The sequence below is a fragment of the Orcinus orca genome, chromosome 15 (genome assembly GCF_937001465.1).
Source record: "Orcinus orca chromosome 15, mOrcOrc1.1, whole genome shotgun sequence".
Taxonomy (NCBI): Eukaryota; Metazoa; Chordata; class Mammalia; order Artiodactyla; family Delphinidae; genus Orcinus; species Orcinus orca.
The window spans coordinates 8193525-8218070 of NC_064573.1; the positions used below are offsets into that span (position 1 = coordinate 8193525).

The window sequence follows — 24546 nt, forward strand, 5'->3', positions numbered from 1 at the left end:
AATTTATATATATATATATATATATATTTATTTATTTATTTATTTAATGTCAGCTTTACCAACTTTTTAAAAACTATTTAGCTGGGAGAATAGAAAATATATATTTGGGAAATTAGGAAAAGATATATAAAAAGCACTGGCAATATTTTGATTCCAGTATTGGAAGATAAAAATACTGAGTAGAGGGAGATTGTGCAAGTTCATTGTCTATGTTCAAAAACTGGGTTTCCTGCTGATGTCCAGCTCCGTATAGTTTAAACAACATGTCTCTAGCCAAATTATGCTTCTAAGCCAAGCAGATACTGCAGTGGAAGAATCATTCTGCAGAAATAATAGTACCTTAACTTTCTCTTCTCTGGGTGAGTTAATGCCATGATGTGGATACCTTCCCCATTTAGATAAGAGAAAATAAAGGAAATTGTATTGCAATTTTAATATTTCCTTTGTCACTTTGAATAAAATCCATTAATGCTTGGGCTTTTACAAAGATGTCCTATGTGAACAAAAAATACAGCCAGGTTATTAACCGAACGTAATTGCCTGGTGAGAACAGATTCTCTATTTGACACTTATTTAACTTCAGAAAGCTATCAATTAGGACACCACATTTAAAGCAAGTGGGAGAATTATGCACGGACACTTTTATCAAAAAGGTGACATTTGCATAAAATAGTACATATCATTTTTAGAATACCAAAGTCCTACTTTAGTATTGTTTAAAAATGAAAGAACTTAATATCTTTTTTGTGTGTGTCCTCAAGTGCCAAAAGGCATGAGGTAGCTAAACATGCCAGAGCCTCCAATGCTGTGTGGAATATATATCCACACAATCATTTACCCCTTATTCTGGTGAATCTACTCAAACAATTCAGATGATGCCAATAAAATAAATGTGTGTGTGTGTGTGTGTGTGTGTGTGTGTGTTCTAAGCGTTCCTAGTAATGAAACATACTAATTAGAACATTGAAAGTGTCTTTGGCTTTAGAAGTCAGATATCTAATTTTGAAGTCTAGAATCCAGAGCATTTTGTGTTCAGAGACATCATTTATATTTCGATTTCTGAGAGGGAGGCAGCAGACATTGATGGAAGGACACTGACTCTGGTAAAAACCTAAGCCCAGAACATTAGCTCTACGGAATGACTTTTTTAAAGTTTTGAGGGATTCCTCTGTGACAGGCACTTTTCTAAACACATAATAAATATGATATCATGAATTTAGGTGATCTTTCTAAGTATGAGTTTCTTCTTTTGTAAACATGTGTAATATGTACGTTAGGGGAGACATTCTGAGTCGTACTCAAAGTGCTTCTTCCTCTTTGCACTTGTTTTATTTCCCATGGAACAGAGAACTTAATCTGACCAGCCTGTTGGGCAAACTCCATATTCAATAGACACATTATACTTTCAGAGATCAGTTGAGATTATGATTACTCTTCCACTTTTGCCACGCCCTCTCTTTATTGTTGCTTTTTTATGACCAGGCATCCTGCTTATCATTGGATAAACTGTGATGGGCAAGATGTGTGGTCTGTGTTCTCATGGTCTTGGGGTCTCTGTCTCTGTCTCTCTCTTACAATCAGATTGGTTAATTGACCCCTGAACTGTTTCTCTGGGACAGACCTGGCATTAATCTTCTCTCCATTCCACTCAGTAACAAAAGGTGAAGGCCACTGCTTCTGCTCTTTTTACTCTCCATGGGCCAGACCATGAAAGACAAATCTGAGAATCCTTATCTTGGGTGAAATGAACAAAAATAAAGAAATACCTTAATAAATATTTTACACTTGAAATTGGTAGTTTTCTCAAGCCATAAAAATTAAATGGGCAACATTTTTAAGCATTAGTTTGAGATACATTTTATTCTAAAATCATTTTATATTATGTTTTCCTCTCCAAATCTAATTTTGGATTGATACAATACTTTCATTTTCTCTAAGAGAGCTAATAGGGTCTGTATTTTTGCGGCTGAACAGCTTTAGACTTGAACAAACAGGAAAGTATCTTCTGGAGATACCTAGAAGAACACCTCAGAGTCTTGTACAGAACAGCTCCCAAATCTGAAAGAAGTTGGTGGCAACTTCCAGAACTGATGAACATTCTAACGTATTACCATTAGGGTAGCTTAGAACTGCAAACCATTCCAGCCTGCCTATTTGGGGAGGAAGCATCCCTTCTTCTTTTCCCAGAAGCCTCTGGAGAGATGCCTAGCCCAAACATAGAAGCAGAATGATCTGTGACCTCCACCATATGCCTTTAATTTTCTATCCATCCAACCGCATGCCCTACTATTCCTCCAACATCACATTGAAACTATCTCTTGTCCCCTTGTCATGCTTCTGCATTCTCTCCTCTTGTCTTTGCTAAAGGTCCCATCTTTTCATTTACCCAAAACTTTTTGACATTTAAGTGCCCAGCCCCAACTCACCTTCTCCACAGATCCTGTCCAAAACTATCCATTCCACCTAGATCATCCTGTCTCTGAATTCCCACAACACCTATACACACCTATGTATTTGCCACACAATAACCTATTTCTCTGTGATACCTCTTCTCATTCTGCCTTGTGTCAGAGTTGCTTGAATGTGAATGAAATGTATACACCTGTATAACTCCTCTTTTCTACCAGCAAAGGAGCCCCTTGAGTGCTTCAAATGAGTGTCTTGAATATAGTTCTACGGCACCGTGACACTATTGATGATAATTTTAAATTCGTGATTCCAGACAGCATGTTTCCAAGTTTTTTGGATAAGCCTCTTCGCTATTTATGTCACATGTGAGAATGGGGCACAAGCTCTCAGAGTCAACTAGGAACAGAATTGATGCATGTCTGTCAATTATACACTAGGATAATATAATTCTTTGAATACTAACAACAAGAACTAACATTTATTGAAAAGGGACAATGGGCCAAACTATTTCCCACTTTTAGGGTGAGGAATCGAGGTCACACAAGCCAAGGAGGCAGGGGCAGGTCTCAAACTCAGGTCAGACTTTCTCCAAAATATTTTCTTCTCCTTAAAAATAGTTATCTAATAGGGAATACACGTGTTGATTGATAGGACACAGGGCACCAAATCTCCTGCTAACACTTCAGTTCACTAGATCTGTCTAATATCCAAGATGATTTTTACACTATTGGCTATTACTTACTAGTGGCTGCATGGACAACTATTATTAACCCAGTTTTGTAGATGAGGAAACTAAATGATCTAATCGCCAAAGCATATGTCTACTCTGACTTCTCAGTCTAAGATCTTTCCATGATTCGATGTACTTTTTCCAACAAATTGAAGTACTTCCTGTACTTCAAAGGCCTTTCCCAACCCTGCTTACCTGGTGATTGCCCCTTCATCCCCAAAGACTAGCCAGTTGTCACTTTCATTATGTAGTTTTCCTGAACACTTTCTCTACAAAGAATGTGTTTTATTTATTTTTGTATTGTCAGCATACAGCAATTCCATAATAAGCTCTTTGGGTTAAAAATGATCCTGTAATTTCAATGTTGTATACTTATTTAAAGTTAACATTTCTTTTTTCTTATTTATTTTTGTGGCAAAATCTTTTCTTAGTCATAACTTTGGAGTTTAGATGATGAGGTCTGTTTTTTCCTTTTAAACATTACTAACATTTTATTTAGGCATATTTTTCCTCAGTGAGAAACAGTAGAAATTGGCATCATACCAAGTAGGCTGATTCAGCAAGAATGCACCTGGCAAACTCAAATAATTTTGCTTCATACTTTTTGATTTTCTGCTGTGAAAAGCTATAATAGGTCACATAGTAGCTAGAGAGAGAACGATCATGCAAATTTGATTTTAATTCTTAACTGTCTTATATCAACTATGTTGATTCTTTTGTCAATATAGAAGACTTAGTATCTCTTGGCTATATGAGTCGTGTAAGCAAGACTCCTATTTTATTTTAATTATCTCCCTGTATACGTTCCTCCCTTTTGTAGAATTAAAAATTAAGCCTGCACATATGAGTCAATGGTTTGGCCAGATCATTATCAGTAGCTGATTTTAAATATAGAAACACTGTTTATAAATATAGGATTAAATTCAATAAGAGACCATGCTTTAAAATACATTTATACAGGCATATTCTTTTATTTTCTTTTTTTTAACGTCTTTATTGGAGTATAATTGCTTTACAAGTTTGTGTTAGTTTCTGCTATGTAACAAAGTGAACCAGCTATATGCATACATATATCCCCATATTCCCTCCCTCTTGCATCTCCCTCCCACCCTCCCTATCCCACCCCTCTAGGTGGTCACAAAGCACCGAGCTGATCTCCCTGTGCTATGCAGCTGCTTCCCACTAGCTATCTGTTTTACATTTGGTAGTGTATATATGTCAGTGCCACTCTCTCACTTCGTCCCAGCTTACCCTTCCCCCTCCCCGTGTCCTAAAGTCCATTCTCTACGTCTGTGTCTTTGTTCCTGTCTATACAGGCATATTCTAAAAGTCAAAACCCTAAAGAATATTATCTATCATAACTGTACCGAATATTTCAAATATTTTCACCAGCTCTTGGCTAAGATATAAGAGCGATTCTTTTCCTCAAAGTAATCAACAGCAAACTGAAATGTACTGGGTTCCTTCAATGTCCTAACAATTATGCTAAATTTTATATATTTTTACACATTTCACTGTCAAAATAATTCAATATAATAGATATAATATTCATATTACAGATACAGAAGCAGGAGCTAAGAATAACTTCTCAAAATCATACATCTTCTAAGTAATAAATAGCTGTGTTGGACTCCCAAATCTATGCTTGCTTTATGTCCTCAGTTTATTAGAGAAAATGTGATACAGTTGTGAGACTATTAGAAAAATTTTTATTTGTTTCATGAGCATAAAGACGGTGACTCTGAGATTCTTTTTTTGGAAATATGACCCTTAAAATGGTCACATAACATAAACACCATCCCTCAAAGCCCCATTGTTTCTTTGCTGGAGGAAGTACGAATGTGATTAAAAATCCTTGGTTAGCAATACCACCAATAGTGCTGAAAATGACAATATGTATGTCACAGAACAAGACTGATGAAATCACAGTCTCAACAATACAAATGACTTAATTGTTAAGAGTTCTTAACATTTCCAAACAGAAGTGAGTATGGAATGGTGGCTTATAAAATTAAACCTTTCAAGGTTAGTTTTTGTTTGTTTGTTTTAAAATGTGTGTGAGTGTGTTGATAACATTGAGAGGGACTTCAAGTTGGCATCGAAAATAGCAGGTCACTCTTTGCCACAAGGAAGGGAGGATTTATATTTGGCCAATGGAAAAGAATGTTGATATATATTTTGGTATTATACTACTGAAGAAAAAATGTCAGGTGGTCAAATTTTGAATAAGCAAGCCAATCTTCGGTTTATGGTCCTTAAAAAGTGCTCAATAATACCACAACTAATAAAGTTATTCATAATTTTTATCAATAATAATTCAAAACTTCTCTGGCCAAAACCCATTGATTTCCAAAATTCCTTTTGCAAGAAAAACTTAAACTGCATATAAACTGCATATAATTTAATTATTTTGCTGTTTTATTTTTAAAAATCTGTAGTGTAACTTCCTTGATAAAACTTTATGCTTTTAAGTAGATCATATATAAAAATGTGAAATTTCAAAAATAAACATTAAATGCGTGAATTAATGCAAACCATCAAGGATTCACAATGTAAAGGATAAAATACCATCTCTTAAAATTACTAATCATAAACCTGTTTATATTTTAACAGTTTTAAAATATAAACTGTTTATATTTTAACAGTTAAAATTTCAAGGAAGAAAATCATTATGCAACCTTAATGTCGAAAGACTATACATTTTTTTAAAAAAAATAAATCATTTATTTATTTATTTATTTTGGCTGTGTTGGGTCTTCGTTGCTGTGTGTGGGCTTTCTCTAGTTGCGGTGAGTGGGGAGCTCTTCGTTGCGGTGCTAGGGCTTCTCATTGTCGTGGCTGCTCTTGTTGCGGAGCACGGGCTCTAGGCGCGCAGGCTTCAGTAGTTGTGGCATGTGGGCTCATAGTTGTGGCTTGCGGGCTCTAGAGCTCAGGCTCAGTAGTTGTGGCTCACGGGCTTAGTTGCTCCGTGGCACGTGGGATCTTCCCAGGCCAGGGCTCGAACCTGTGTCCCTTGCATTGGCAGAGAGATTCTTAACCACTGCACCGCCAGGGAAGCCCAAAAGACCATATACATTTTTGTATTTTTAAATATTAAATGTATTTTGTAGGTTTACAAGCAAGGTAAACAAAATCATAGGTGAGAAGCTAAGTCTAGTTTTAATTGAGGGATGACAGGTTGTTTGCAACTATGAGAAAATATTCTGAATCAAAAGTAGATTTCCTTAATTCAGTGGCTACCGTGTCACAGGGATACCTCTCATACAAATAAAACTGAGCATCAGATTTCCCACTATTCTTCCTCACGTGGCAGAGTCTTTATACTAGGGCCCAGGGTTGTAGTGCAACAAAATGAGTATAAAATGAGCCATAGGGTCTGGTAGAAATGTGCTTGAAAGTCGGGCCCACGATGTTCTACCCATCTGTAACTGGACAAGTTCCAGTACATGTGTGAACCTTGATTTGTTTGTCTACATAACATAGATAATAACCGTACCCCAGGAAATTCACCAAGTGCAGTGGACAGCACACAGAAGGAGTTAAATAAGGATGCCTATTTTTAAAGTCTGTTGCAAAGTGGTATTGTTATATAATGAAGTCACCTTGCTGCATAGGCATTTCATGCCTATGGCAGGTGTGAAAAGCATACAGAGGACTAACTAGGTTACCAGGCGAATTCTTAGTATGAAACCTTGTTCCCAAGCCTTGGCATATAAATACATTTTTTGTGAGTCTTTCTAGTAGAATACTTATAAATATACAGTGAGCTTTATGCTTGTATTTGGCACGTGTAGCTGGAGACAACTTCCAGAAACACCCTTGGGTCACCTCAACTCATCATTAAGTGATCTAGTGGGAAGGCAGAGAAATGGAAGCCATGATTATCCATTGGGTAAACAATATACACGTATATAATCAAATACCAAGTCAACCGTACTCTGCTTTCAAATCAATATATGAACAGCCTTAAAGTCATTTAAATATATAAATGTGATATGCCACATGATATAGGACATAATATCTGCTTTTCCAAGCAGAATAAGATGATTAAAATAATTCAGTAGGGGGGCTTCCCTGGTGGCACAGTGGTTGGGAGTCCACCTGCCGATGCAGGCAACACGGGTTCGTGCCCCGGTCCGGGAAGTTCCCACATGCCGTGAAGTGGCTAGGCCCGTGAGCCATGGCCTCTGGACCTGTGTGTCTGGAGCCTGTGCTCCACAACGGGAGAGGCAACAGCAGTGGGAGGCCCGCATACCGCAAAAAAAAAAAAAAAAAAAAAAAAAAAAAATTCAATAGGATAGAGCCATGGTACCCTTCATAAAACAGGATAGAAAATGAGATAATAACAATAAAGTTAATTATTGAGATACTAATATAAATCATTAAACATACAGAAAAACTCTCGACAATTGAACATAACTTCACCTGAATTCTTAGGTTATCTTAAAAGAGAAAAATCTTTGCATAGGGGAACATTATTTGACACTCATGATCTACAAATAGTGAAGTTGGAAAGGTAGCAATTCCATAGGACAGAGACAAAAACAGAACCAGGGTAACAATCACAAAATGGACAGTATTTAAGCTTTTCTATTCCACTTCTAAACTTTGCAAGATGACAGTCTTCTAGCCAAAGGCATCACCTAAAATAAAAGAAAAATGATTGTTAATGCACATAAGAAGCCACAATAATAACAAAGTAGACAGAAATATAATTTCTTTCCTTTATTGCCTTCATCAGTCAAGGTAAAACTAAATTTTGCTATAGATTTAGCATGTTTGCACTCACAGGAACAACTAATATCCCATCTAGAAAACATTCTCCCACAGGGAATCTGGCACAAATAACCTACAGGACACTGCTGCATAGATTAGCTTATAATTATCTATTTTGTAGATAAATATATTTATCTTTGGATTTTAGCTCTCTCTAAAATCATGTATCAGAACAAAACATAATCTTATGCATACATACAACAGACTACTTGAACTTCTGAATACGTCATACAGGCAGGAGTAAAGCTAATAGTCAAAAGATGTGCCTGAGACCCTGCAACAGAGGTGCTGTGAGTTCTAGCTGCATTAAGAGAAGAAATGCATAAATGCAGAGGCAGTGGTGTCAGAACATGGCAGGAGTTTGTTCACCTACACTTTTGGCATCTCTTTTTTGGACCTCAAATGATGGTTATATTGAGCTCAAACCTTAATTGGCATTTTGCAGACTCTTTGATACCACTATGTTTAATGCTGGTGCTGAGAGGTAAGACAGGAGTAGAACAAGGAATGTTGGATTTAGGGAAGATATTGCTATGGTCTGAATGTTTGTGGCCCCCAAAACTCACATGCTGGAATTCTTTTTTTTTTTTTTGTGGTACACGGGCCTCTCACTGTTGTGGCCTCTCCCGTTGTGGAGCGCAGGCTCTGGATGCGCAGGCTCAGCGGCCATGGCTCATGGGCCCAGCTGCTCCGTGGCATGTGGGATCTTCCCAGACCAGGGCACGAACCCGTGTCTCCTGCATCGGACTCTCAATCACTGTGCCACCAGGGAAGCCCCACATGCTGGAATTCTAAGGCCCATTGTGATGTATTAGAAGATAGGGCCTTTGGGAGGTGATTAGGGCAGGAGGGTGGAGCCCTCATGAGTGGGATTAGTGCCCTCGTAAAAGAGACTCCACATTGCTCCCAGCCCCATCCACCCCATGAGGATATAAAAGGAAGTCTGTCATTGAAAGACAGCCTTCCCCTGACCATGTGGGCACCTTCATCTTTGACTTCCAGCCTCCAGAACTGTGACAATTTTTTTTTTTTTCGTTTATAAGCCACCCAGTCTGTGGTGATTTGTTATAGCAGCCTGAACAGATTAAAACAGATATGGAGGTGGGACTGTTGAAATATTTTCAGAAATGAAAGCAGAAGGAAAATGGGATAGGATACAATTTATGCTAACTGGTCTTCCCAGCCCCCCAGGACAGAAACAAACAAGAAAGGGGAAAAATGATGTATTTTTAATGATATTAATGTTTTATCAATTTCAATTTTACCTTGATTCTTTACTAATTTTCACTTTAGATTGAAGAAAACTCATTGTTGCTAGAATTTGTTTTAACACTAAATAAATAGTATCTTTTGATACAAGAAATATTTAAGTATTTCTGATGTTAAGGCTATATATTTTGGACAAAGGAAATAAAACTAGGAGAGGGATGAGTAGTAATTAGCATGATTCTGGAAGGCTGAGCAAGTGGGTTTATAAAGATTAACAATGAGGTCCTCTGTTCTAATGGGACATCCACAAGTTATCCCTTCCTTTGGTTTGATCCAGAATACATGAATTCTTTTTGTAGTTCTGTAGTTCTCTCTATTTTTCTCTGAAAAATAATTTCTGTATGCTCAGTCATGACACAATGTAATTTCCTTACAGATGGGAGCTTCCCTTCTGAAGACATTAAAACACATTGATCAGATTCTCACCCATAATAAAACTATCAGAATGTCTAACTGCAGTAATATACTTAAGGAAATAGATAAAGCATCATTTCCTTTGCAAGCTTAGTATGTAAGAATCGGGAATAGTTTCTTGCTTCATGATTCTGAACATAAACACCATTTCCCTTTACAAAAAAAGAAGCATATGAAGAAAAAAATTAAACATCCCTTTTCAAAAAAGTTTTTAGTGGTGGACATTAGTCTTGCAATGAATGTTTTACTTCCCTTGAATTGTGAAAACACTCTCATGGAATTTGAAAATAATTATTTCAGTAAAAGGGTGTAGGGCTCCTGAACTTGCATAATTTCCCATAAGAAAAATTAAATCAGAATTATGTAAGTATATCATTCCAAATCCAGTTGGCCTTGAGGCAGTGCCTGGGAAGAAATAAGGATGCAGTGAGCCACAAAAATCAGGTTAGCCTCAAGGTCTACTCGTCCCCGGCAATCTTACTTCAGTGACGTCTTGGAGTCAGACCAAAGTGCATAAACTATCCATGGTGTTGAAACGATTTAAAGTGAAAAGCAGTAGAACATTTTACCAAAAACCCAAGCACAGAGTAAGAAAATGAAAGGGAAGAAATTCACTACATTAAAAGCAAGAGAGGTTGAATAATATGCAGCTAATTTGGCCTCGGCCTTCAGTGAAGCCAAGTGATTTGTGGAAGAAAACAAAATTAGCAGTGAGGCTAGGATTATTTGAATGAATAGTCTACATCTATCAAATTATTCGTATGGATGGTCATTTTTCCTTTCCAAACAAAGATCCCCGGAAGGAATTTTTAGAAGCCCTCTAGATTTCCTGGCCAAACGATAGTTCTTAGCTATGATATTTTTATATTATTACAAATAATAGAAACCATAAAGTAGCTTCTACTCTCACACTATTGTCTGTACAGTATCCTGACACTTCCTGTCAAAATAGCATGGAATCTTATTCACATTTGCATCTAGTTTTGGCTGCCTTGCCACCCCCCCACACACATATTGACTCACTAACACACCCAAACATCAGTGACTGTATCTGTCTCCTCTGTCTCTAGAGTATTCTAATAATGAAAAATTAGAGCAGAAATTTATATCCATAGATGTTTATTGCATTAATATGTACAATATTTAAAGATCTGAAAGGAGAAAAATGTTTAATAGAAAATAACTTCAAATAATATAATCATACATTAGAATATTATGAATCCATTAAAATGGTGTTTTAATAATTTTAAATAGCAAAATATTTAAAACATAATTTTGAATAAAAAGCAGGGTCAAATCTGCATAGACATCATAATTGTGGTTATACTATATACATAATCATGTAATTAACATATAGGTATATATTTAGCATATGTATGAGACAGAGAGAGAGAGAGAGAGAGTGTGTGTGTGTGTGTGTGTGTGCGCGTGTGTGTGTGTGTGTGTATCCCCAGAGAGAGGTTGTGTAGAATAGACATTATATATATGAGTTTGGACTCCAGAGTCATGCTGCCTGAATATGAATCCCAGTTTTGCCATTTAATAAGCAAATTACTTAACCTCTCTTTTCCTCAATTTCCTCCTTTGTGAAATGGTGAAAATAAATATATGGTTGATGTTGAGATTAGATGGGTGAATTCTACTTAGAACAATGCATAACAGAGAGTATATAATTTTTAGCTCTTATGATCATCTAAATATATACACACATTATAAGTGCACAAAATGAACCTATGCATACACACAGACAATTGCAAAACTATCCAAAATCGAGCAAAATGTTATCAGTATTTCTGACGTTTTAGATTGTGGATAACTTTTGTGTTTACATGTTTTTTTCTGTTTTCCAAGATTTTCTGGAATGAGCAAATCATACTTTTATAATCAGAGATAAATGTTTGCATGGTATTTAAGAACAGATGGATTGAGTTACACACACATATAATGTGCTTAAAGTACAATACTGTATTAAAAATACAGTGCTGCTTAAAGCAGTGCTCAGCCCATAGGATGACTTACAGAAACATTTATTAAATTAATATAAATGGTAATTGAGGAGTTGGACACAGTAATTAGTAACTAGAGAATATTTAGCTCAAGAGATTTGCAAGAAAGGAAGGTTAAAAAAAAAAGTGAAATTGTAGAAGAAGGCAATATCTGTCTAGCAAAGTTTGGGTTTTATAATTCTAAGACTTAAGTATACATTTTCTAGGCAGCATTGAAGAAGCCAGTACAAAAAGAAACTTAGAAAATCTATGAAGAGAGAAAATAAGCTTCATGGCCAAATTTAGACTCCAGAAAAGCTAGGGAAAATCAGAGCAAATGGGATAAATTTGTTTTAAAGAGGAAAAACTTTTACATGATCCTGGAATAAGGAATGTAGGGCTGGGTGTCGGTATGTAAAAGTTTGTGTTTTAAAAAGCAAAAGAAAAAATAATCCTTTTTTAATTTTTTGAGGAAACTCCATACTGTTTTCCATGGGGGCTTCACCAATTTACATTCCCAGCAACAGTGTACTAGGTTTCTTTTTCTCCACATCCTTGCCAACACTTATTATTTCTTGTCTTTTTGACAGTAGGCATTCTGACACGTATTTGTTGATATCTCATTGTGGTTCTGATTTGTGTTTCCTTGATAATCCAGCAATTCTATTTCTGGGTATCTATCCAAAGAAAATGAAAACAGTAATTCAAAAAGACATATGTGCCCCAATGTTCATAGCAGCATTATTTGCAATGGCCAAGATATGGAAGCAACCTAAGTGTCCATCAACAGATAAATGGATAAAGGTGTAATACACACACACACACACACACACACAATGGAGTATTACTCAACCATATAAAAAGAATGACTTTGCCATTTATGACAACATGGATGGATCTGGAGGATAGTATGCTTAGTGAAATAAGTCAGACAGAGAAAGACAAATGGTGTATATTTTCACTTATATGTGGAATCTAAAAAACAATACAAATGAATATCACAAACAGAAACAGACTCACAGATACAGAGAACAAACTGGTGGTTAACCAAAGATGAGAATGAGTGCAAGGGGTGGGCAAGGTAGGTGAAGGGGATTAAGAGGTACAAAGTACTAGGTATAAAATAAGTTAAAAGGATGTAATATACAGCACAGGGAATATAGCCAATATTTCATTGTGAAGAGTTAGACACTTACCCTTGAAATCAAGGCCATTTCTCTTGTCTTTAGAAATCACTGTGGGTACAAAAATGGGGAGATATTCCCTTAAACAGATAAAATGCCCTGCTTTCATATTCTGAAGCATATTTCTATGTAAAGATCTAGCAGTGAACTAAGATATTATAAAAAAAAAAAGATGAGGATAATATATAGAGTAGTATTTAGAGGATATAAGTAAATCAGAATACCATGTAAGACAAAAATATGAATGATAAATTATATTAATCCATCTTAAGTTATATATATACTACATACATAAAGATCTTTAGTTAAGTCTATATCTTTTACTTGCTTCCTCTCAGTCAGTTATTTTCACCAAATTCTACTTAACTTTTATATGTTAAAAGAATAGAAGTAATGATCACATGTGTGTGTATATTTCTATATGTCTGAAAACAGAACATTTAAAAGTGTTCTAGGTAGCTGCATTAAGAATTCTCTTAAAAGTGTAGCTCCACTATAACTGTGATTGTGAGTTACTTAGCTATACTATAAAATAGCAGTTAGATAAGATTTAATGTAAAATGTGGGTTTTCATTCATGAGGTTGGTGAAATTTGGTTTCAATATCCTTTTCCCACTGTACAATGAAAAAATAATCACAGGATGGTGTCATATTTTATAATCTCATTCATGAAAATAAGAAAGGATTTAGAAATATATAAACTACATAGAAAAGAGCAGATTTGTTCATTCACATTGAAATTTTTCTTCTCTAAACCAAAATAAGAGGAAGATGAAGAAAATCTATTGAGAAACAATATAAATCAATATTAAATGCGAATAAATATGTAAGGTGATTACCAGTTCATTTTTTTGTAAATAATGCAAGCACATGCATACATACACGACCCCCAAGAAAAATTAGAATGTTTGTTTGCTATCTTGGAATTCCATCTTTAAAAATGTCAAAGCTTTCCTATTACAATATTCACCTTGCCTCCAAAACTTAAATATAAGGCTTTACTAACAGCATTTGGATTCTGGACTCAGAAACAAAAGAACAGAAATTGTGCTTCTATTTCTATAGGTCTTGTAGATACTATTACATTTTCAACCCGAATAGTATATGTTTCAAAGATTCATTAACTTACAAGTCTAGAAAAATTGGCAAACTGACATTAGGATAACATTTCCATAAAATGTCTTATTCAGTTACCCCACCAAAAAAATTACCTTTTGCAAATTGGAAATACACAGAATGACCCCTTTTTATGTATTTTTAACACAAAATTATCTAATCCAGCTGTCATGATAGTGTTTTTAAATAAAGGGGATACAGTTAAGAACAGTATATAATTTATTTCTTTAATGGAAAACTAGGATTTTTTATCAAAGAAAATATTTCTTATACATGTCGTGTGTTCCAGACATTGTTCTAAGTGTTTGTTATAAAGTAATGAGCGAGACAAGCAATATCCTTGAAATCATGGAGCTACCTTTCTATCTATGTATCTGTGTATCTATCCATCCATCCATCCCCATTTATCTATAACATATATGTATGTATAACTATTTTATCAAAACTGAAAAGATTGCATCCACAAAAAAAAAGACTTTTGGAATTTGGTTATGTTCACTGTGTTAGTTCTTTTTTTTTTTTTGCGGTACGCGGGCCTATCACTGTTGTGGCCTCTCCCGTTGCAGAGCACAGGCTCTGGACGCGCAGGCTCAGCGGCCATGGCTCACAGGCCTAGCTGCTCCGCGGAAGTGGGATCTTCCCGGACCGGGGCACGAACCCGTGTCCCCTGCATCGGCGGGCGGACTCTCAACCACTGCGCCACCAGGGAAGCCCCCATTTTTAAAGTAATATAAATTATTAGAAGACATAACACCACCACCTGATCTTGTTTTTAAATTTGTGATTTCTAAGATAGCTAAAAGAAATGTTCCTAGGAAAATGTTATGGACATTCTTATGATATATTTGACTTTAATAGGAAATACTATTCAGACAATGTTTATCTATGAATAAGTTGAACACATTCTACTTGCTTGCTATACAATTTTTCACAAGGTCAGTAAACATGTCATAATATCTATGAAACCAACATCCATTACCTTATTATAGCTTTAAGTGATTATTAATATCTGATGATGATTGAAGGCACCTCTTTTTTATTTGCTGTCAGAAATAGCTATTCTTGAAACTTTACTCTCTTCATTGTGAACATCAGTACAATTTGACAAGTTCCATGCAGATTTCTGTTGATATTCTGATTGGAAATGCGTAAACTTAAAGATTAGTCTGGAGAGAAACGGCATCATTATTATAACATATTATCTATGGATGTAATAGAGCTCCTTATTTATTCAAGGCCCCGTTCAGCACCTAAAAAATTTTTGGAAACTTCTCAAAAGGAGAAGTTGTTTTGATTTATTCAAAGACATCTTTTAAATTATTGGTTCATAAATTTTGGATTATTATTGGAACTTTTTTCTTATGTTTTTAGATTGTTGAACTTTTATCAAGAAAAGTTGTTTAACTTTTTATACAACTGGTCGGTACCTTGGATGTGTATTTCATCTGTATAAAACAGAAAAATTGACTCTTTTTTCCAGTATTTACACCATTTATTTCTTGCTTATTTATGACCTACTGTGGTACAACATTGAATAGCAGATTTACTGGTTAGTTTTGGGTTTTTTTGTTTGTTTCTGAACTCGGGAGGTTAAACGATTCCCTGTGAGGAACAATGTTTGATACTTTAAAGTAAAAATCCTAAGTGGATAGTGGAACTTCTTTTATATTAGTTTTAACCATGAATATGGGTTAATATTTTTTAATGATTTTATTTTATGTAATAATCCCATTTTTCTCAATTGGAGTGGTGGAATACGTTAATACATTTTTGATAGAGAACGTTGAATTCTAAGAATAAACACGATATGGTCATGATGAATATTTTATAACCCTTGTATATTCCATTTGCCAAGATTATCAGCTAGAATTTTTTCACCCATAATCATAGATAAATCTATAATTCACTTATACTATTTTCATCAAGTTTGTTTCAATAATTTCCTGTCTCATAACATAGGTTAGGAAATGCACTCTTGAATTTCTCTAAAACATTTTTTATGTTTCTTACAGTTTTGATAAAACTCACCTATAAAAAATCAGCTGTAAAACTTGGTTTATTTGTTTCAAGGAGGAATAAGAAATTTGAGGCATGAGCAAAGTATTTAATAATAATAATTACTCTATCAGGTTTCTTTTTTACTTTTGATGGAGTACTGGAAATTATTTTCCAGAATATTTGAAATATCTCAATTTATAATTTTAATGTATTAAGGTTTTTCAGAATCTTTAGTTGTATTTTGTAAATGTCAACTATAACTGTAGTTATATTCTGTTTTTCAATCTTTAAGTTAGTTGGATGTTTCCTCCTTTTTCTTGATTAATTTTGGTAACAGGCTTTTGATATGATGAGAAATTTGGGGGATTCTTCGGTTGTCATGAATGTTTTTCCTTTCTCTCTCCCTCCACTCTGTTTTCTAAGGGGTGAGTTTGGTTCTTGCCCCTCTGAGTCATACTCCCAGTCATCATGGCCCACATTTGGATCCAGATACAAGCAAACTCTTGCCTGCAGCTACACTGCTATTTTGGGTTTCTGTGTTGTTTCTGGCCGATGGAATGTTTTATTTGTACCCCTAAACATGCCTAGGTTTCTTAACGACTTTTTAAAAACAGGTCTTATTGCTTACTGCTATGTTTAGACTAGAAAGTATAATCAATGCATAATCTTACCACATCATCTTGAAAAGGATTGCTTACATATTCTCATGTCAGGATTTTACATATGAATGTATAAATGATTTGTGCTATTAGATTTTAGTTTGATAACTAAAACACCCATATATCACATATAGTTTATATTTTTATTCACCCAGAATCTTAAAAGGATCAGATATGTAATTAGACCACCAAACACTTCCCATTTTCCCAGATTAATGATGATCCATTGGCAGCAATTTGGAAAATGTAATTTATTGTGCTGAAACAATAACTTGTGTAGTGATATCTGAGTGACCCTTCCAATTTTAGAAGGGTCTAATATAGTCCCAAAGAAGAGCTAGGAGAAAGTGGGTCACTCTGTAAGCAAACCTCTACATCCCAAAGAATAGTGGTGATAAAAATGATTCAGAAACAGGGGCCAAAGGAACAAAATAATTCAATTTTGCAAATTACTTCATGCATATAAAAGCAAACAACTGTGTCTGTGACTAGTGTTTCATTTTACTTATTTTTAAAAATGTATACCAGTTCTTTAAAATTATTTATGATTACAGTGGGCAGTATTAGAACATTTCATTTAAAAACTTTGAAAATGCTTTCAAATGTATTTTCTCATTTGATCATATTACAATTCTGTGAGATGGAGTATAGATATGCTTCTAAACCACACACACACACATACTGAGTGGTTAAGTAGATTTTCTATGTTACATATAAGTCTTCTCATTCAAAACAGTTACTCTATTTACTGTAATGCATACATACACAAAAACATTTTCATTTCTTTTTTTTGACAATAAGATAATGGGCAGATATGAACACTATATTTAAAATTTTTGACTTATTCTTTTTAATGTTAGCTAAAAGACTTCTTTCTTTCCATAAATTCATTTTTTTAATCTATATTTAATTTTGACTGACATTCAAAATTTCTTGTAGTACACACAAATATGAATCATTAACTGTGCATAGTGATAAAGAAATAGATCTAATATATAGCTTAAAGAATGCCAATAATGATAAAGCATCCAAAATGAAATGTCATTTTTTAACATTCAATGAAATGTAAGAATAATTTTCATAAATTTCATTTTTCATTACATCTTTGAGTAGTTAATATTTGAACTCACTGTAACAAGTTCAAATATTAACTGTAAGTTTAATAATAAGCTATTGAGAAATTTAACCCAGACAGGGACATAGGTTTTCTTTCTAGAATTCCACTCTATAATGTAGAGTATGTGCTGGAACTGGAGACATGAGTTGAAAGCTAGTGTAGGAATCCAGGGAAGAGATTATGATAATCTAGACCAGAGTAGTAGCAGAAAGGTAGACAGAAAAACTGAAGGTAACAGATTTAATCGAGACTTTGGTCCTGCAGCAGCCTGGAGGGCTTCCTCCCTGCACAGCCTGTGAGCAACAGCTCTTCTCTCGCACCTGACTGGACCTCTGGGGTGAGGAAGTGCAGCACGAGAGGAAATCTGAGGCACAGAGAAGTTAACTGCCTGGTCCAAGATCACAGAACTAAGCCGTGTGGCTGACAGGGTTGTGGTGCTCTGGCCGGGTGTCAGACTTGAGCCTCTGAGTGGGAGAGCCAAGTTCAGGACATTAGTCCACCAGAGACCTCCTGGCCCCACATAATATCAAATGGCAAAAGCTCTCCCAGAGATCTCTATCTCAATGCTAAGACACAGCTCCACTCAATGACCATCAAGCTACAGTGCTGGACACCCTATGCCAAACAACTAGCAAGACAGGAACATAACCCTATCCATAAACAGAGAAGTTGCCTAGAATCATAATAAGTTCACAGATGCACAAAAACCACCATTAGATGAGGCCCTGCCCACCAGAAAGACAAGATCCAGCCTCATCCACAGAACACAGGCAGCAGTCCCCTCCACCAGGAAAACTACACAACCCACTGAACCAACCTTACTCACTGGGGGCAGACATCAAAAACAACAGGAACTATGAATATTCAGCCTGTGAAATGGAGACCCCCAAACACAGTAAGTTAAACAAAATAGGAAGATAGAGAAATACACAGCAGATGAAGGAGCAAGGTAAAAACCCACCAGACCAAACAAATGAAGAGGAAATGTGCAGTCTACCAGAAAAAGAATTCAGAGTAATGATAGTAAAGATGATCCAAAATCTTGGAAATAGAATGGAGAAAATACAAGAGACGTTTAACAAGGACCTAGAAGAACTAAAGAGCAAACAAACTATGATGAACAATACAATAAATGAAATTAGAAATTCTCTAGAAGGACTCAATAGCAGAATAACTGAGGCAGAAGAGCGGAAAAGTGACCTGGAAGATAAAAGAATGGAAATAACTACTGCAGAGCAGAATAAAGGGGAAAAAAAAATGTAAAGAATTGAAAACAGTCTCAGAGACCTCTGGGACAACATTCAATGCACCAACATTCAAATTATAGGGGTCCCAGAAGAAGACAAAAAAGGTACTGAGAAAATTTGAAGAGATTACAGTTGAAAAGTTCCCTAATATGGGAAAGGAAATAGTCAAGACCAGGAAGGGCAGAGACCCCATACAGGATAAATCCAAGGAGAAATACACCAAAACACATACTAATTAAACTATCAAAAATTAAATAGAAAAAATATTAAAAGAAGTAAGGGAAAAGCAACAAATAACAGACAAGGGACTCCCCATAATGTTAACAGCTGATCTTCCAGCAGAAACTCTGCAAGCCAGAAGGAAGTGGCAGGACATATTTAAAGGGAAGAAAGGGAAAAACCTACAAGCAAGATTACTCTACCCAGCAAGGATCTCATTCAGATTTGATGGAGAAACTAAAATCTTTACAGACAAGCAAAAGCTAAGAGAATTCAGCACCACCAAACCAGCTCTACAAGAAATGCTAAAGGAACTTCTCTAGGCAAGAAACACAAGAGAAGGAAAAAACCTACAATAACAAACCCAAAACCATTAAGAAAATTGTAATAGGAAAATAATATCGATAATTACCTTAAATGTAAATGGATTAAATGCTCCAACCAAAAGATATAGACTAGTTGAATGGATACAAAAAGAAGACCCGTACATATGCTGTCTACAAGAGACCCACTTCAGACCTAGGAACACATACAGACTGAAAGTGAGGGGATGGAAAACAATATTCCATGCAAATGGAAATCAAAAGAAAGCTGGAGTAGCAATTCTCAAATCAGAAAAAGACTTTAAAATAAAGACTATTACAAGAGACAAAGAAGGACACTACATAATGATCAAGGGATCAATCCAAGAAGAAGATATAAAAATTGTAAATATTTAGGCACCCAACATAGGAGCACCTCAATACCTAAGGCAAATGCTAACAACTATAAAAGGGGAAATCGACAGTAACACAATCATAGTAGGGGACTTTAACACCCCACTTTCACCAATGGACAGATCATCCAAAATGAAAATAAATAAGGAAACACAAGCTTTAAATGATACATTAAACAAGATGGACTTAATTGATATTTATAGGACATTCCATCCAAAAACAACAGAATACACATTTTTCTCAAGTGCTCATGGAACATTCTCCAGGATAGATCATATCTTGGGTCACAAATCAAGCCTTGGTAAACTTAAGAAAATTGGAATTGTATAAAGTATCCTTTCCGACCACAACACTATGAGACTAGATATCAATTACAGGAAAAAATCTGTAAAAATACAAACACATGGAGGCTAAACAATACACTACTAAATAACCAAGAAATCACTGCAGAAATCAAAGAAAAAATAAAAAAATACTTAGAAACCAATGACAGTGAAAGCACGATGACCAAAAACCTATGGGATGCAGCAAAAGAAGTTGTAAGAGGGACGTTTATAGCAATACAATCCTACCTTAAAAAACAAGAAACATCGCAAATAAACAACCTAACCTTACACCTAAAGCAATTAGAGAAAGAAGAACAAGAAAACCCAAATGTTACCAGAAGGAAAGCAATCATAAAGATCAGATCAGGAATAAATGAAAAATAAATGAGGAAACAATAGCAAAGATCAATAAATGTAAAAGCTGGTTCATTGAGAAGATAAACAAAATTGATAAACCATTAGCCAGACTCATCAGGAAAAAAAAGGGAAAAGACTCAAATCAATAAAATTAGAAAGGAGAAAGGAGAAGTAACAACTGACACTGAAGAAATACAAAGGATCATTAGAGATTACTACAAGCAACTCTATGTAAATAACATGGACAACCTGGAAGAAATGGACAAATTCTTAGAAAAGCACAATCTTTGGAGACTGAACCAGGACAAACAGAAAATATAAACAGAACAACCACAAGTACTGAAATTGAAACCATGATTAAAAATCTTCCAACAAACAAAAGCCCAGGACCAGATGGCTTCACAGGCAAATTCTATCAAACATTTAGAGAAGATGTAACACCTATCCTTCTCAAACTCCTCCAAAATATAGCAGAGGGAGGAACACTCCCGAACTCATTCTACGAGGCCACCATCTCCCTGATACCAAAACCAGACAAAGATGTCACAAAGAAAGAAAACTACAGGCCAATATCACGGATGAACATAGATGAAAAAATCCTCAACACAATACTAGCAAATAGAATCCAACAGCACATTAAACGGTCATACACCATGATCAAGTGGGGTTTATCCCAGGAATGCAAGGATTCTTCAATATATGCAAATCAATCAACGTGATAAACCATATTAACAAATTAAAGGAGAAAAACCATATGATCATCTCAGTAGATGCAGAAAAAGCTATCAACAAATTCAACACCTACTTATGATAAAAACCCTCCAGAAAGTAGGCATAGAGGGAACTTACCTCAACATAATAAAGGCCATATATGACAAACCACAGCCAGCATTGTCCTCCATGGTGAAAAACGGAAACCATTTCAACTACGATCAGGAACAAGACAGGGTTGCCCACTCTCACCACTATTATTCAACATAGTTTTGGAAGTTTTAACCACAGCAATCAGAGAAGAAAAGGAAATAAAAGGAATCCAAATCAGAAAAGAAGTAAAACTGTCACTGTTTGCAGATGACATGATACTATACATACAGAATCCTAAAGATGCTACCAGAAAACTACTAGAGCTAATGAATGAATTTGGTAAAATAGCAAGATACAAAATTAACGCACAGAAATCTCTTACATTCCTATACACTAATGATGAAAATCTGAAAGTGAAATTAAGAAAACACTCCCATTTACCATTGCAACAAAAGGAATAAAATACCTAGGAATAAACCTACCTAAGGAGACAAAAGACCTGTACGCAGAAAACTATAAGATACTGATGAAAGAAACTGAAGATGATACAAACAGATGGAGAGACATACCATGTTCTTGGACTGGAAGAATCAACATTGTGAAAATGACTATACTACCCAAAGCAGTCTACAGATTCAATGCAATCCCTATCAAACTACCACTGGCTTTTTTCACAGAACGAGTACAGAAAATTTCACAATTTGTATGGAAACACAAAAGACCCCTAATAGCCAAAGCAATCTTGAGAAAGGAAAATGGAGCTGGAGGAATCAGGCTCCCTGGCTTCAGACTATACTACAAAGCTACAGTAATCAAGACAGTATGGTACTGGCACAAAAACAAATATAGTTCAATGGAACAGATAGAAAGCACAGAGCTAAGATACCCATTGGTGCATGGGTTTTATCTTTGAAAAAGGAGGCAAGAATATACAATGGAGAAAAGACAGCCTCTTCAATAAGTGGTGCTGGGAAAACTGGACAGCTACATGTAAAAGATTGAAATTAGAACACCCCCTAATACCATACACAAAAATAAAAAATGGATTAAAGATCTAATGTAAGGCCAGACACTGTGAAACTCTTAGAGGAAAACATAAGCAGATCACTCTCTGACATAAATCACAGCAAGATCCTTTTTGACCCACCTCCTAGAGAAATTAAAATTAAAAAAAAAAAACAAATGGGACGTAATGAAACTTAAAGGCTTTTGCACAGCCAAGGAAACCATAAAAAACACAAAAAGACAACTCTCAGAATGGGAGAAAATATTTGCAAACGAAGCAACTGACAAAGGATTAATCTCCAAAATATACAAGCAGCTGATGCAGCTCAATATCAAAAAAACAAAGAACCCAATCCAAAAATGGGCAGAAAACCTAAACAGACATTTCTTCAAAGAAGATATACAGATTGCCAACAAACACATGAAAGGATGCTCAACATCACTAATCATTAGAGAAATGCAAATCAAAACTACAATGAGGTATCACTTCACACCAGTCAGAATGGCCATCATCAAAAAATCTAGAAAGAATAAATGCTGGAGAGGGTGTGGAGAAAAGGGAACCCTCTTGCACTGTTGGTGGGAATATAAATTGATACAGCCACTATGGAGAACAGTATGGAGGTTCCTTAAAAAACTAAAAATAAAATTACCATATGACCCAGCAATCCCACTACTGGGCATATGCCCTGAGAAAACCATAATTCAAAACGAGTCATGTACCACAGTGTTCACTGCAGCTCTATTTACAATAACCAGGACATGGAAGCTACCTGTGTCCATCGACAGATAAATGGATAAAGAAGATGTGACACATATATACAGTGGAATATTACTCAGCGATAAAAGGAAACGAAATTGAGTTATTTGTAGTGAGGTTGATGGACCTGGAGTCTGTCATACAGAGTGAAGTAAGTCAGAAAGAGGAAAACAAATACTGTATGCTAACACATATATATGGAATCTAAAAGGAAAAAAATGGTTCTGAAGAACCTAGGGGCAGGACAGGAATAAAGATATAGAGAATGAACTTGAGGACACGGGGAGGGGGAAGGGTAAGCTGGGATGAAGTGAGAGAGTGGCATGGACATATATATACTACCAAATATAAAACAGGTAGCTAGTGGGAAGCAGCTGCATAGTACAGGGAGATCAGCTCAGTGCTTTGTGACCACCTACAGGGGTGGGATTGGGAGGGGGGAGAGGCAGGAGAGAAAAGATACGGGGATATATGTATATGTATAACTGATTCACTGTTATACAGTAGAAACTAACACTCTATTGTAAAGCAATTATACTCCAAGAAAGATGTTAAAAAAATTTAATCAAATTTTCTGATTTTTAGGGAGTGGCTGAAGTAGATATGAAGAACGAATTAGTTTCTGAGCAGGACAAAATAGCTGGTATCAAACTTATTCAACTGCTGTAAACAATTATAAAAATGGTGCAAAATGTATAAAACACGTTTGAAAGCAATAGACTACGCTATGAACGTTATAGAAGGGAAGCATATGAAGTGGGATCCACACTAAACCTGCAATTCTCACTGGGGACATTTTTTAAAATGTTGCACCGAAAAATAGAGGCAGACAGAGAGCACTGGTCTCAGTGAATGGAGGAGACAGAGATCAGAGTCTGGGGCTCTGGAAGTGGATGGGATTTAGATGGTAATAAATCAGGAGCAAAGGAGAGAGAAGCATTCCAAACATCTGCATAGAATATGCCCTAGGTCCTTTGACAGGTCCTAAGCTGACCATGTGCAAGACACGATTCCAGAAGGTTCCGCGGAGAACAGATACTGAGAAGCTAGGAGTTTTAGAGGTCTCCCAATACTGGGGCAATGTTGAGGTTCCTTCCCAGTTGTAATGGAGAAAACTTGATATACACATAAGCTTTGCAGTTGAGACCAGAAACACTATTCCCTACATGCCTTAGTAGTAAGAGCTCTGCTGTGATGTGGGTATAAGTTAAAATACACCTGTGCTAAAATGAATTAACAGCAAGCACCAGCAGTGTCTTAGTCTGTTGAGGCTGCCATAACAAAATACCATGGACTGGGTAGCTTACAAACAACAAACTTACTGAGATAGCTTATACTGTATGAACATTTTACACTGTTCTTACAGTATTGGAGGGGTACGCAATAAAATGATGAAATGGAAAATACACTTAAATTTTAGTAACTCATAATTTAAATAATTCTGCATTTAAATAA

The 24546-nt window shown here is 35.6% G+C and overlaps 1 protein-coding gene across 2 annotated transcripts in view; it reads right to left on the reverse strand.

The window, feature by feature from the left end:
- Positions 1-4200: 4200 nt before the first annotated feature.
- The window catches only part of CCDC102B (coiled-coil domain containing 102B), a 226467-nt gene continuing 206121 nt past the window's right edge, over positions 4201-24546 (reverse strand). Inside the window, exons 8-9 of one of the 2 annotated variants that reach the window (XM_049698009.1) lie at positions 12780-12818; positions 4201-7782 (exon numbers count right to left, since the gene is read on the reverse strand). In XM_049698009.1, the coding sequence (XP_049553966.1) occupies positions 12809-12818 (10 nt within the window). In that variant the 3' untranslated portion in view covers positions 4201-7782; positions 12780-12808. Of the gene's footprint in view, positions 7783-10764; positions 12261-12779; positions 12819-24546 lie in introns of those variants that run through there. The other variant, XM_033406083.2, reaches the window with a different exon arrangement.